The 14,278-nt window shown below is 43.2% G+C and overlaps 1 protein-coding gene across 1 annotated transcript in view; it reads left to right on the top strand.

The window, feature by feature from the left end:
* LOC309543834 (vitamin D3 hydroxylase-associated protein-like) overlaps window positions 1–14,278 on the top strand; it is an 81,384-nt gene that overhangs the window by 28,208 nt on the left and 38,898 nt on the right. The window contains exons 4-6 of the mRNA XM_082276261.1: window positions 4,030–4,163; window positions 4,261–4,467; window positions 4,548–4,588. Coding sequence (XP_082132387.1) covers window positions 4,030–4,163; window positions 4,261–4,467; window positions 4,548–4,588 — 382 coding nt within the window. The remainder of the gene's footprint in view (window positions 1–4,029; window positions 4,164–4,260; window positions 4,468–4,547; window positions 4,589–14,278) is intronic.

The raw sequence follows: 14,278 nt of genomic DNA, 5'->3' as shown, positions 1-14,278 counted from the left end.
AGGTTTGGCTTTGGCTCTTTTAAATTTATTTCCCATAGGAATGTATTGAGAAATGCATTTGTTTAATACATTCCTAAAGCATTCCCATTTTTCCTCTGTGGTCAGTGATCCTAGGGTTTGGTCCCAGTTTATTTCCTCCATCATTGAGCACAATTTGGGAAAGTTTGCCCTTCTGAAGTTTAGGGTTCTTATGTTGCCCTCCTGCCTTGCTACGTAGTTATTTACGCTGAATGTGATCGACCTGTGATCGCTAGAACCCAAGTTGTCCCGGACTCCTACATCTGAGATTAGATCTGGGTCATTAGTAATTAATAGATCAACACTGCATTCATTCTAGTAGGAGAATCCACCATCTGAGACATGTAGTTGTCCTGTAAGGTTTCCATGAAGAGACGGGCCTTTAGTGAGTGTGCAATCCCCTCTTCCCAGTCAATGTCAGGATAATTGAAGTCCCTTAATATGATGACTGTTCCCAGCTTTGCCACTTTACCCAACGGTGCCATAAATTCCAACTCTACCTCCTCCCTTTGGTTGGGTGGCCTATAACAAACCCCCACAATTACTTTTCCCTTATCACCTTCCCTATGGAGTTCTACCCACACGGATTCTAACTCCATATTTAACCCTTCCATAATATCACTCCTCTCAGCCATCCTTACATTATTTTTGATATAGAGACATACCCCCCCCCCTTCCTTCCCTGTCCTTCCCTGTCCTTCCGATACACAAAATACCCTTGGATATTGGCTAACCAGTCGTGTGAGGAGTCAAACCAAGTTTCTGTTATTCCCACAAGGTCTATGTCCTCCTCATGTAGTAACATTTCCAGCTCTTCCATTTTATTAGCTAGGCTCCTGGCATTTGCATATATCCCTCTTAGTTTAGTTGAAGTCGATATTGCATAGTGCTTAAATTTAATTTCTGAATGGTCTGTGGTTTGTCCGAACAGCCCCCCTAATTTTAGACGCTACCTTCAAGGACTGGATCCCCTTGTTTTTGAGGGATCACTCCCTTGGACCTGTAGAGCACCCTGCCAGAGCACCTTTGGGATTGGTTTTACCAAGGATCCGGATCCCAGGGTCCAGCGCCAAAAAAGGACAAAATTACAGGCAAAACCCAGTATCTGCTTTCCTGAGGCTCGGGTACCATCTTTTTAGTCTTTGACTCTTTTTGGATGGATCTGATTGCTAATCCCCTTAGATTCAGAGATCTTTGATCGGGGATTGTAGCATAATCTTTCTTCTTCTTTAAAAAAACATAAAAATGTGAAGAGACTCTCCACCGTGACCATCACCTTTAAGACACTGGCGAAGAAACAGAGGTACTTCCTGTGTAGGAGGGGTTATAGAGAGGGACTTCCTGTGTGGGAGGGGTTATAGAGGGTGACTTCCTGTCTGATTGGTTGGCAGTGTCCTTCACCTGTAGGTGGCGTATAACCCATATGGTAATGAATATGGCTCTGTGTCCTGTGATGTATGATAAAGAAATCTGCTTATAAAATAGTTTACCATTTGCCAATATAAAAAAAATGTCTGGTCCCCTTATAATAGTCCTCTGTGGGATTTTCACCTGGATCGGGGGCCTAACAGTCCTGAGTGGGATATTCACCTGTGATTGGGGGCCCTAACAGTCCTACCTGGGATTTTCAACTGGGATTGGAGGTCCTAATAGTCTTCTGTGGGATTATCACCTGGGATGGGGGGGTCCTTTAAAGTCCTCTGTGGGATTTTCACCTTGGATGGGGGGGGGTCCTAACAGCCCTCTGTGGGGTTTTCGAATGGGATAAGGGGTCCTAACAGTTCTCTGTAGGATCTTAACCTGGGATGAGGGGTCCTAACAGTCCTCTGTGGGATTTTTCACCTGGTTTGGGGGGGTCCTAACAGTCCTCTGTGGGAATTTTCACTTGGGATTGGGGGTCCTAACAGTCCTCCCTGGCATTTTCGTCTGGGATTGGGTGTCCTAACAGTCCTGTGTGGGTTTTTCACCTGGGATCAGGGGTCCTAACAGTACTCTGTGGGATTTTCACCTGCGATGGGGGGTCCTAATAGTCATCTGTGGGATTTTCACCTGCATTCGGGGGGGGTCCTAACAGTTATCTTGGGGATAATCACTTGGGATGGGGGGGTCCTAATAGTCATCTGTGGGATTTTCACCTGGATTCGGGGGGGTCCTAACAGTTATCTTGGGGATAATCACTTGGGATGGGGGGGGTCCTAATAGTCCTCTGTGGGATTTTCACCTGGGTTTGGTGGTCCTAACAGTTATCTCTGGGATTATCACTTGCGATGGGGGGTCCTAATCGCCCTCTGTGGGATTTTCACCTGGGTTTGGTGGTCCTAACAGTTATCTCTGGGATTATCACTTGCGATGGGGTGGTCCTAATCGCCCTCTGTGGGATTTTCACCTGGGTTTGGTGGTCCTAACAGTTATCTCTGGGATTATCACTTGCGATGGGGTGGTCCTAATTGTCCTCTGTGGGATTTTCACCTGGGATCGGGGTATTAACAGTCCTCTGTGGGATTTGCACCTGGATTCAGGGGTCCTAACAGTTATCTCTGGGATCATGGGCGCCCGCAGAATGTTTTTCAGGGGGGGGGATAATTTTAAGGTCACCCATGCCCCGCCCCTTTTCAACAATGTCATGAAGGGGAGGGGCTTAATCATTATACTTATTTTGAGTATATTCCCTTAAAGCATGTTATACAGCACAGTGCTTTGCTGTGTAATTTGGCTCCTTCTATCAGCTAAAATACCTGGCTGATCCTGCCTGGCTATGTTCTCCCCTCTGTAAACTGACCACGGTATATCATGGCTGCTAAGCCCTGACACTGTGGTCAGTTTATGTGCCTCCGTCATCCGCAGCCCTCCTGTCCTCCTCTGTCCTCTCTCCCCCCCCTCCCTCCCTGCCTGTTTGCTCCTGTGTCAGTGCCCACCCCCCCCCCCTCTCCTGCTGCTGTAGTTTCATTTAAAGTTCCATATCCTGTCTACAGTCTGTTTAATAATCCTGTGTGCCCCTGTGTCTGTTTTTTATAAAAATAAGCCGTTCTTTACAAGTATAGAGTGTCACTCGCCGCTCACGTGACCCGCCACCTCTCTCCTCCTCTCCTCTCCCCCTCCTCCTCCCCTCCTAACTGACATCAGTGAGGAATCCTTGGCCCCGCCCGCTGCAGGCAGCTGTCAGCCGGACAGAGGAGAGAGCCGACGGGTCACGTGAGCGGCGCTCGGCCCTCTGAAAACTGGTAAAGAACAACTTATTTGTTTAAAACACAGGCACACATGATTATTAAACAGAACAGACAGGATGGTATAAAGTGGCTTAACAACCACTTAAAGCGGAGTTCCAGCCATTTACTCACCTGTCCAACGGTCCAGCGATGCGGCCGCCGGAAGCCTCGATCCTCTCCCTCGGCGCCGGCATCACAGCTGTGGGCACCCGGCTGTTACAGTTTGCGGCTTCACAGCCGGGTACCCACTGCGCATGTGCGAGTCGCGCTGCGCGCCGTGATTGGTTGGCAATCTTCTGGGACCTCTGACGTGTCCCAGAAGATTGCAGGGAGGGAGGGGGAGAGGAGAACTTCCGCTCAGGGCGCCGCGGCGCTCCAAGCGGAAGTGGGAGCGGGTACCTATCAAAACTTGGTACCCGCTCCCCCCCCCAAAAAAATGACATGCCAAATGTGGCATGTCGGGGGGTCAGGACTCCCTAAAGCGGAAGTTCCACTTTTGGGTGGAACTCCGCTTTAAAAGGGGAAGTTGAGATTCCAGGGGGGGGGGGGGCATTTGCCCCCCCTTGCCCCTACCTGCGGATGCCCATGTCTGGGATTATCAATTGGGATAGGGGGTTCTAATAGTCCTCTGTGGGATTTTCACTTGGGATCGGGGGTCCTAACCATCCTCTGGGATTTTCACCTGGGATCGGGGGTCCTAATAGTCCTCTGTGGGATTTTTATCTGGGATCGGGGGTCCTAACTGTCCTCTGTGGGATTTTTATCTGGGATCGGGGGTCCTAACAGTCTTCTGTTGGATTTTCAGGGTCATCCCTCCACATGTGGCCTGGCTCAGTATCTGGATGTTGTGGAGGAGGAGGACAGTGCCATCGTCCAAGTCTTGAAGAAACAAGGAGCCATTGTGTTTGCTAAGACCAACGTGCCGCAAAGCCTGATATGGTGAGGAGCAGCCAATGGCAGAGCTCAGAAACCCATAGACCCCAATCACATCTCATCATTCATTGGTTTACAAATCATATTTTTCATTGTTTGCTAGCATTGAGACCAGTAACCCCACCTATGGGGCGACCCGAAACCCCCACAACAAAGCCAAAGCCTGTGCGGGGTCCACAGGAGGGGAGGGGGCCCTGATTGGAGGTGGGGGCTCCATCCTAGGAATTGGAACAGATATTGGTGGCAGCATTCGTTTGCCGTCCAGCTTCTGTGGAATTGCCGGATTTAAGCCATCACCAAACAGACTCAGGTGAGCTAATGATAGTAATGTCATTTATCATTGCCCTATTGGAATATAGAATGCTATCTAAACTCCGCCTTCTTTTCCAGCATTCGTGGCGTCCGCCCATGTGTGGATGGAATGACGACAGGTGGGTCCGCCTCAAGTGAAATGCGGTCAGTCTGTGAACTGCTAAAGATTACAGCAAAACTATTTACTGCAATGTGAATGTTCCAGTACTGCTCCCCTATGTGTGTGGCGTGTCTGCAGCCTCATGTCATATGACTCTGCTCCTTCCCAAACCTCAGTGTGTCAGTGGAGCTACAGTGCTGTGAAAAAGTCTTAGGCAGGTGTGATGCTGTAAATGAGGAATGCTTCCAGAAATCAAAGTGTTAATAGTTTATTTTTATCAATGAAGAAAATGGAAAGTAAATGAAAAGAAATCCAATCAGTTTTTGGGGTGACACCCCCCCCCTTTTGCCTTCTTCTAGGTAGACTTGCACCCAGTGGGTGAAGGAATTAGGCAGGTAGATTGTTCTATGGCAGGTCGGGTTTTCTATGTACATCTTGGAGAACTAAGCGCAGATCTTCTGTGGATGTTGGCTGCCTCCAATCCTTCATCCCAGAAGGACTCCATGATGGTGGGATCAGGGCTCTGTGGGGGCCAAGACATCACTTTCAGGCCTCCTTCTTCTTCGTTACAATGCAGATAGTTCTTACATTACATTAACTGGATGTTTGGGGGGGGTGGGGTTGTCCAGCACACGCCTTCCTGATGGTATGGTATGGCAAGAAGTATCTGCCGGTATTTCTCAGCATTGAAGACACTTTTGATCCTGACCAAATCTCCAACTCCATTTTGCACTCCAATCATTATTGTACTGCTCTCCAGCCCATCCCCCAACAAACTGCCTCCTGCTGCAGCCATATATTTCACATTTTGACTCCTCAGTGCAGAGCACCTGCTGCCATTTTTCTGCACCCCAGTACCTATATTTTCCTGCATAGTTGAGTGGCTTAGCCTTGTTTCCACATCGGAGGCATTTTGGCCACAATTCTTCCATGAAGATTACTTCTGGCCAAACCTCTCTGGACAGTAGATGGTGGTACCTGTATCCTACTGGTTTCTACCAGACTTCTCCAGACAATAGATGAGGGTATCTGGGTACCACTGGTTTCCTCTAAACTTCTCCGGACAGTAGATGGGGGTATCTGGATCCCACTGGTTTCCACCAGACTTCTGCAGACTGTAGATGGGGGTACCTGGGTCCTACTGGTTTCCACCAGATTTCCCCGGGATGGTAGATGGGGATACCTAGGTCCCACTGGTTTCCACCAGATTTCCCCGGGATGGTAGATGGGGGTACCTGGGTCCCACTGGTTTCCACCAGACTTTCTACAGACAGTAGATGGGGGTACCTGGATCCCACTGGTTTTCACCAGACTTCTCTGGACAGTAGATGGGGGTACCTGGGTCCTACTGGTTTCCTCCAGACCTATCAGGGCAATAGATGGGTGTACCTGGGTTACACTGGTTTTCAATAGACTTCTCGGGACAGCAGATGGGGGCTACCTGGGTCCCACTGGTTTCCTCTAGACTTCTCCAGGCAATAGATGGGTGTACCTGGGTCCCACTGTTTTTTACTAGACTTCTCCAGACATTAGATGGATGTACCTGGGTCCCACTGGTTTCCACCAGACATTTCCAGATAATAGATGGGGGTACCTGGGTCCCACTGGTTTCCACTAGACTTCTCTGGACAGCAGATGGTGTGACTGCAGGCTAGCTTCTTGTCTACTGACTATGGGCCCTGGCTTTTAAGGGAACACTGCTCTTTGTGGGGTGTATGCTGGGGGGAACCTTGGAGTAATGTTACTTTGGATTCAAGTCCATGTCTCCCCAAGACACACAGACTCTGGGACTCTAGGCCTAGATGGCACATTACCATTAAGGACTTCTCCACACAGTCAGACTCATAGCAGATAGTAATCTCATCAACTCAAGCCATATGTCTTTTACCCATTGTTAATTGTGCTAATTAACTCACCTATTGTCCACTGTGGGGATGTGTTTACATTTGTAATAATGTGTATTGCACTTTATGAATTTGATGCCGAGAAGTCAGATCTGGAATGAGGGCCTGATTAATCAAAGCATTGTCTAGGTGTAGATTTTCATTCACCTATGGTTTCTGTCCAGATGGCTATTTAATTAGCTCAGGTTAATTATGTTTCTGTGTGCAGTTTGTATGGTTAGGGTAGTATGATCATGAGGGGGATGTCCTCCTGTGTGGTAAATATTCTGTGTGAGTTTGTTCAATAAACAGTCCCAGATCTCATACAAGCTAAGTTGTTAGCTAGTCTTGTATGTTGTGCAGCTATAATATCTGATATCTATGTTCAAGACTGGAGGAAGCTGTGTACTGACAGAAGCACACAAGCGGACTGTGGGTCAGTTCTGTCACAGATGGACAGATGGCCAACCACTGGGTCTACGCTCCTCAACATTACCCAATCACTGTGTCTACACTCCTCAATGTTAATAGGACTATGGGACCCCGCGCTTATGGACTAAGTGCTAAAGTGCTAAATAAGTGCTAATAAATATAATTAGTGTTTGAATAAAAGCTGCTAGCTGCAGTAAAAAGTGCTGGTGCTCTTTTGGAAATGGGAAATGTGATTGCAGCGCTGCTTAAAATTAATTGTAATGATCTTTAAATTCAAGTGATTAATAATGCATAAACATTCATAAAATTCATAAAAATCATAAACTTCATCAAATGCAAATGTAATCATAAATAGTGCTTCAAATTAAATGTCCATTAATCCATCCTTCCGGAATGGTGAATCCTTCCACAATAATCATAAAGTGCTTGATCTGTGCTGTATGCGGGGTTTCCCCCTTTGGTTATCTACTTACCACCAAGTAGTTAATAGCAGGCATGAAATAGACTGTTGCACACAGCTTCTCCGATTAGTATAAAAAGATCGTTGCTGGAAGGTAAAGATCCATCCCCGGTATCCTCATAAAAGAAAACTGATCATGGTGAAGATCGTTTTAACAAAGCATTTATTGGGGTATACTGCAGGGTTTATACTCACAAACATAGTTAAAAAGCATGCAAGAATACAAAGGACGGCTCGGCGGTGAGCTGCTCCCGCAGCATACGATCCTCCGGCTGGGAATCACGTGGTACTCGCTCGACCAATCGCTAGACGCGTTTCGCTGTAAGACACAGCGTCATCTGTAGCTGACATGTAGAGCGTACCACTCTGTTAAATATGCTACATTGCCACTCCTACTTTGTATCCAGTCCGTGGACTGATACATTTGCTCCTAGATGTTAACTGTTAATAATTCCTGTAATTAATATGCCGGAGTGAATGCTTTATTTGTAAACAGCATGTTAATGGAACTTTAATTTAAAAACAATGACTCAATCTCGGTATTTTTGTTATATGCTGAGGGCGCTCCATATTGCCCTCTCCTGGTGAATGCTACCAATTTCTACAATATTGATTTATTTCGGCTCATACATCTTTCGATTGCTCATGAGCGATTCCATAAATATAGTCATAAATATTAATAAATATGGATACTATTTTACAAGGTTAGAATAAAAATATATCATAAGCTAGACAAATCAATAATTACAGGCTAAAAAGATGATTAAAAACTTACTAATAAATAATTATATAAAACTACTAAAAATCATTAATAAAACAATTTATATCAATTTGGACGTTTAACCCTTTAGGTGTCATACTATCTAATTTGTGAATCCACCATGTTTCATTTTGTGAAATGGCTCTTCTCATATTGGTGCCTCTCCAATGTTTTTCTATTGTATCTATTGCACAAAATTTCAGTTTGCTTGGATCTTTATTATGGCAAATTCTAAAATGATTAGATAAACTGTGCTTTTTAAAACCTTTTTTGATGTTTGCAATGTGTTCTCTGAGTCTTATTCTTAATTCCCTGGTGGTACGTCCTATATATTGGAGTCCACATTCACACTCCAATAAATAAGTGACATGGGTGGTTCTGCAGGTTATGAATTTTTCTATTTTTTATTGGCGCTTTGACATTTGATTTAAAATGTGTTTCTTTTTTCGATTTATTATTCTTTTTACATGTGCGACATATGACACAATTGCCGCAACGATAGCATCCTTTTTGGTCTAAAAACGTCACTGTTTTTTTCGGAGGGTCAGGTATGTTTTTGGCAATTTTGTCTTTAAGGATGGGTGGTCTTCTATAGATGAATTGTGGTTTTTTTCGGTAAAATATTCTTAAAAATCGGATCTCTCATTAAAATGGGCCAGTGAGTTTTAAAAATGCTCTCTAGTTGCTTGTACTGCTGATTAAAATCTGTGCAAAAAGCGGTTTGATGGATTTTCTTTACTTTTTTGCTAGGTTTTAATAATTCTTTTCTATCCATGTTGATGACTTTCTGTTGGATCTGATTAAGAGTTGTGGGTTTATATCCTTTGTCTTTGAATCTTTGTATTAACATATTAGATTGCTGTAAATAATCATTTTCAGACTGACAGTTTCTCCTAAGTCTTAAGAGTTGTCCTTTGGGAACTGCTGCTAACCACTTGGGATGGTGATTGCTGTTGTTTTTTGTGCTAATGGCTGGAGCTAATGGAGGAGGAGATTATCCCCACGAGGGATTCATCACCAGAAAGGGAAAGTGTTTCATCACCCTTTCCCTCAAATACTCCAACTCCAAGCACTTCCCGAGCCAACAAAACCCCCCAACATTATGTTGACTCACCTCAATATAATGTACCCACACACAATAGGTTTGAACCCATTTACCAACACTCCCCATCCCCAAGACCAAGAGGCCCTCCACCCTATTACCATCAAGGTTACCAACATCAACCTTCCTACCGAGGGGATTTTTGGAACAGGGGACAGGGAAGACCACCTTGGAGAGGGAACAGAGGGAGAGGCTCATATTGGGGTCCACCAAGGGGCAACCCTTATTATTGGAGACCCAGAGGTTACCACCAGGGACCCCCCCCATATCAAGGACCACCCATACAGCCACAACACACCGAAAGAAAAGAGGATGCAGAGGGGGGGAAAAGGAAAAAGAAAGCGAGTCAATTAGGAGTGGGCATTTACAATTTGAGTAGCGTAACTTTCACAGATGAGGAATTGCGTATTCTTGATTTGGGACTCAAATTTGCCCCCCCCCCCTAAAAATATAAATAAATTTCAGGCGTTCATCGATTTACAAAAATTCGTGAGAACATTGAATATCAAAAAATTTTTTGCAAATAAAACAAATGATAAAATAGAAGACCCACAACAAAATGATATTTTACATAGTGATCTCAAAAACAGATCAACGTTTAACCCAAAAGTCAACAATAACCAATGTTTAGATGTTTTTAAACTCATGGTGCAGCAAGACATTGAAAATATATTTATTCACCCAGTCCCAGGTAGCAAGAAATTGCAACAGAACATAGAATCTCTAGAGAAAAAGAAAAGTATAGTAATAAGGCCTGCGGACAAAGGAGGGGGAATAGTAATTTTAGACAAAAAACAATATATGGATGAATTGGATAGGATAGTAAATGACAGTGAGACTTATGAAAAATTAAGTGGCAACCCAATAAACAAACTCAAAGCCACATTAACTAGGAAAATAAAAAAGGCGTACAAAGATGACATCCTAAATAAAAAAGAAATGAAATATTTGGTACCTGAAGCTCCGAAGATGCCAATTATATACCAGGTACCAAAGATTCACAAGAATCTGGAGAAGCCGCCCGGACGTCCGATTATAAATGGAATAGAATCAATTTTTTCAAGGGTGGGTGAATATTTAGATTTTTACCTCCAGCCATTAGCACAAAAAACAACATCCTACCTCAAAGATAGGAAAGATGTTTTAAATTACATTGAACATTTACAAGTAACGGACAATACAATTTTAGCTAGTGTTGATGTGAATTCACTATATACAAATATAAACCAAAAAGATGCCATGGCAGCAGTCAATGGGCTTTGAGGGCAGATAAGAAATTACCTCCGTCCCAAATAGAGTTTTTATTAGATATTTTAGAATGGGCCATGTGCAATAATTATTTTTGGCACTGCAAGCACTTTTATAAGCAAACAAAAGGCGTAGCCATGGGGGCAAAGTACGCACCTACAGTAGCGAATATATTCATGAACAAATGGGAAGCTGATTACATTTTTAATAAGTCCCACCCCCAATTAAAAGGTTTTAAAATATTTATAGATGATATTTTAATTATATGGGAGGGATCGCAAGAATCCTTGTCAAAATATATAGAGTCTTTGAATACAAATAGGTATCATATCACTTTTACAGCGACTATAAATGAACAAGAAATTAATTATTTAGATCTTACAATTTCTAAATCTAATGAGCATATGTCCACCAAAACGTACTTCAAAAGTACAGACAGAAACAGCTATATACCAATTAACAGCAATCACCATCCCAAGTGGTTAGCAGCAGTTCCCAAAGGACAACTCTTAAGACTTAGGAGAAACTGTCAGTCTGAAAATGATTATTTACAGCAATCTAATATGTTAATACAAAGATTCAAAGACAAAGGATATAAACCCACAACTCTTAATCAGATCCAACAGAAAGTCATCAACATGGATAGAAAAGAATTATTAAAACCTAGCAAAAAAGTAAAGAAAATCCATCAAACCGCTTTTTGCACAGATTTTAATCAGCAGTACAAGCAACTAGAGAGCATTTTTAAAACTCACTGGCCCATTTTAATGAGAGATCCGATTTTTAAGAATATTTTACCAAAAAAAACACAATTCATCTATAGAAGACCACCCATCCTTAAAGACAAAATTGCCAAAAACATACCTGACCCTCCGAAAAAAACGGTGACGTTTTTAGACCAAAAAGGATGCTATCGTTGCGGCTATTGTGTCATATGTCGCACATGTAAAAAGAATAATAAATCGAAAAAAGAAACACATTTTAAATCAAATGTCACAAAGCGCCAATATAAAATAGAAAAATTCATAACCTGCAGAACCACCCATGTCACTTATTTATTGGAGTGTGAATGTTGACTCCAATATATAGGACGTACCACCAGGGAATTAAGAATAAGACTCAGAGAACACATTGCAAACATCAAAAAAGGTTTTAAAAAGCACAGTTTATCTAATCATTTTAGAATTTGCCATAATAAAGATCCAAGCAAACTGAAATTTTGTGCAATAGATACAATAGAAAAACATTGGAGAGGCACCAATATGAGAAGAGCCATTTCACAAAATGAAACATGGTGGATTCACAAATTAGATAGTATGACACCTAAAGGGTTAAATGTCGAAATTGATATAAATTGTTTTATTAATGATTTTTAGTAGTTTTATATAATTATTTATTAGTAAGTTTTTAATCTATTTTATTAACATCTTTTTAGCCTGTAATTATTGATTTGTCTAGCTTATGATATATTTTTATTCTAACCTTGTAAAATATTATCCATATTTATTAATATTTATGACTATATTTATGGAATCGCTCATGAGCAATCGAAAGATGTATGAGCCGAAATAAATCAATATTGTAGAAATTGGTAGCATTCACCAGGAGAGGGCAATATGGAGCGCCCTCAGCATATAACAAAAATACCGAGATTGAGTCATTGTTTTTAAATTAAAGTTCCATTAACATGCTGTTTACAAATAAAGCATTCACTCCGGCATATTAATTACAGGAATTATTAACAGTTAACATCTAGGAGCAAATGTATCAGTCCACGGACTGGATACAAAGTAGGAGTGGCAATGTAGCATATTTAACAGAGTGGTACGCTCTACATGTCAGCTACAGATGACGCTGTGTCTTACAGCGAAACGCGTCTAGCGATTGGTCGAGCGAGTACCACGTGATTCCCAGCCGGAGGATCGTATGCTGCGGGAGCAACTCACCGCCGAGCCGTCCTTTGTATTCTTGCATGCTTTTTAACTATGTTTGTGAGTATAAACCCTGCAGTATACCCCAATAAATGCTTTGTTAAAACGATCTTCACCATGATCAGTTTTCTTTTATGAGGATACCGGGGATGGATCTTTACCTTCCAGCAACGATCTTTTTATACTAATCGGAGAAGCTGTGTGCAACAGTCTATTTCATGCCTGCTATTAACTACTTGGTGGTAAGTAGATAACCAAAGGGGGAAACCCCGCATACAGCACAGATCAAGCACTTTATGATTATTGTGGAAGGATTCACCATTCCGGAAGGATGGATTAATGGACATTTAATTTGAAGCACTATTTATGATTACATTTGCATTTGATGAAGTTTATGATTTTTATGAATTTTATGAATGTTTATGCATTATTAATCACTTGAATTTAAAGATCATTACAATTAATTTTAAGCAGCGCTGCAATCACATTTCCCACTCCTCAACATTACCCGATCACTGTGTCTACGCTCCTCAACATTACACGATCACTGTGTCTACGCTCCTCAACATTACACGATCACTGTGTCTACGCTCCTCAACATTACACGATCACTGTGTCTACGCTCCTCAATGTTATCCAATCACTGTGTCTATGCTCCTCAACATTACCCGATCACTGTGTCTATGCTCCTCAATGTTACCCGATCACTGTGTCTATGCTCCTCAATGGTATCCAATCATTGTGTCTACACACCTCATTGTTAACCGGCCACTGCATCTTCACTGCTTAATCTTGTCTGATCAATGGTGTCCTCAATGCTGAGAAATTCAGGCAGATAATTCTCCATCATGTTATACCATCAGAGAGGCATTGTCAAGGTCTTACCTTGCCCTCCTGTTGGCAGCCATCTAGGACATGTGCAGACTGCTGCCTCCTATAAACTCTGATTGCATCATCAGTTGCCTGCTGCCTGGGTGTCGCACAGTGATGATGCTGCACACCTGGCTATATCTATTACCTGATGGGTTGCAGTCCTTGCCCTTGTGTTTGTGCTCCAAGGTGCATCTCTGCTAGCAGACTTCTATTCTCCATGTTCCTCAGTGTAGGACCTGACTGTGCTGACAACTCTCCTGGCTCTTGACCCTGTATCAGCAGACGACCTCACATTGGCAGATGACCCGGCATCGGTAGACTACCCTCTTCTGGACTCGACCCCGGCTTGGATGACTACCAGCTTCTGGACTTGACCACGGCTAGTTCCTGCTCTAACTTCCTCACTCTTGCTGTACGTTTATTGTTGTTTGCTCCAATAAACTGCTTTATTTCACCTGCATCCCTGTGTGGTATGGTTTTCTGGCACCATGACAGTATGCAAGGGCCATGAATCCTGATGCTCCTACGCTCCCCATGCTGGTTACCAGGCTTGATCAGGAAGATCACCTTTTGGGTCAGTTCACTCAGGCATTGCAGACATTGCTTGCATGCACAGCGCACCTTGCTCCTGGTGCTGCTAGGCTGGTGGTTCCTCCTGTTGTTGCACCTGCTGCTGCTCCTGTTGCGGCTCCTGCAGTTGCAGCTGGAGTCGCTGTTACCAGAGAGATTACTGGTTCAACCCCCCCTTCCGTAGCGCTATGGGGGTGAACTGAGTCAGTCTCATGGCTTCCTAAACCAAGTGGGCATTTATTATGAGATAGTTCCTCTGGCATTTCCGTCTGACAGGTCCAAGGTGGACTTCCTAATCTCGTTGCTCTCAGACAAGGCCTTGGCCTGGGCGAATCCCTTATGGGAGAACGATAATCCTGTGATACTTGATTTCCTGAGTTTTGTTGCTCATAGGGTATTCGATGTGCCTGCTCACTCTGCCTCTTCTGCAAAACTGCTCCTGTCCATTCA

Source organism: Pelophylax lessonae, assembly GCF_965119305.1.
Source record: "Pelophylax lessonae genome assembly, contig: HAP1_SCAFFOLD_398, whole genome shotgun sequence".
Taxonomy (NCBI): Eukaryota; Metazoa; Chordata; class Amphibia; order Anura; family Ranidae; genus Pelophylax; species Pelophylax lessonae.
Note: the sequence above shows the minus strand (reverse complement) of the source record. Positions and strands in the feature narration are given on the sequence as shown.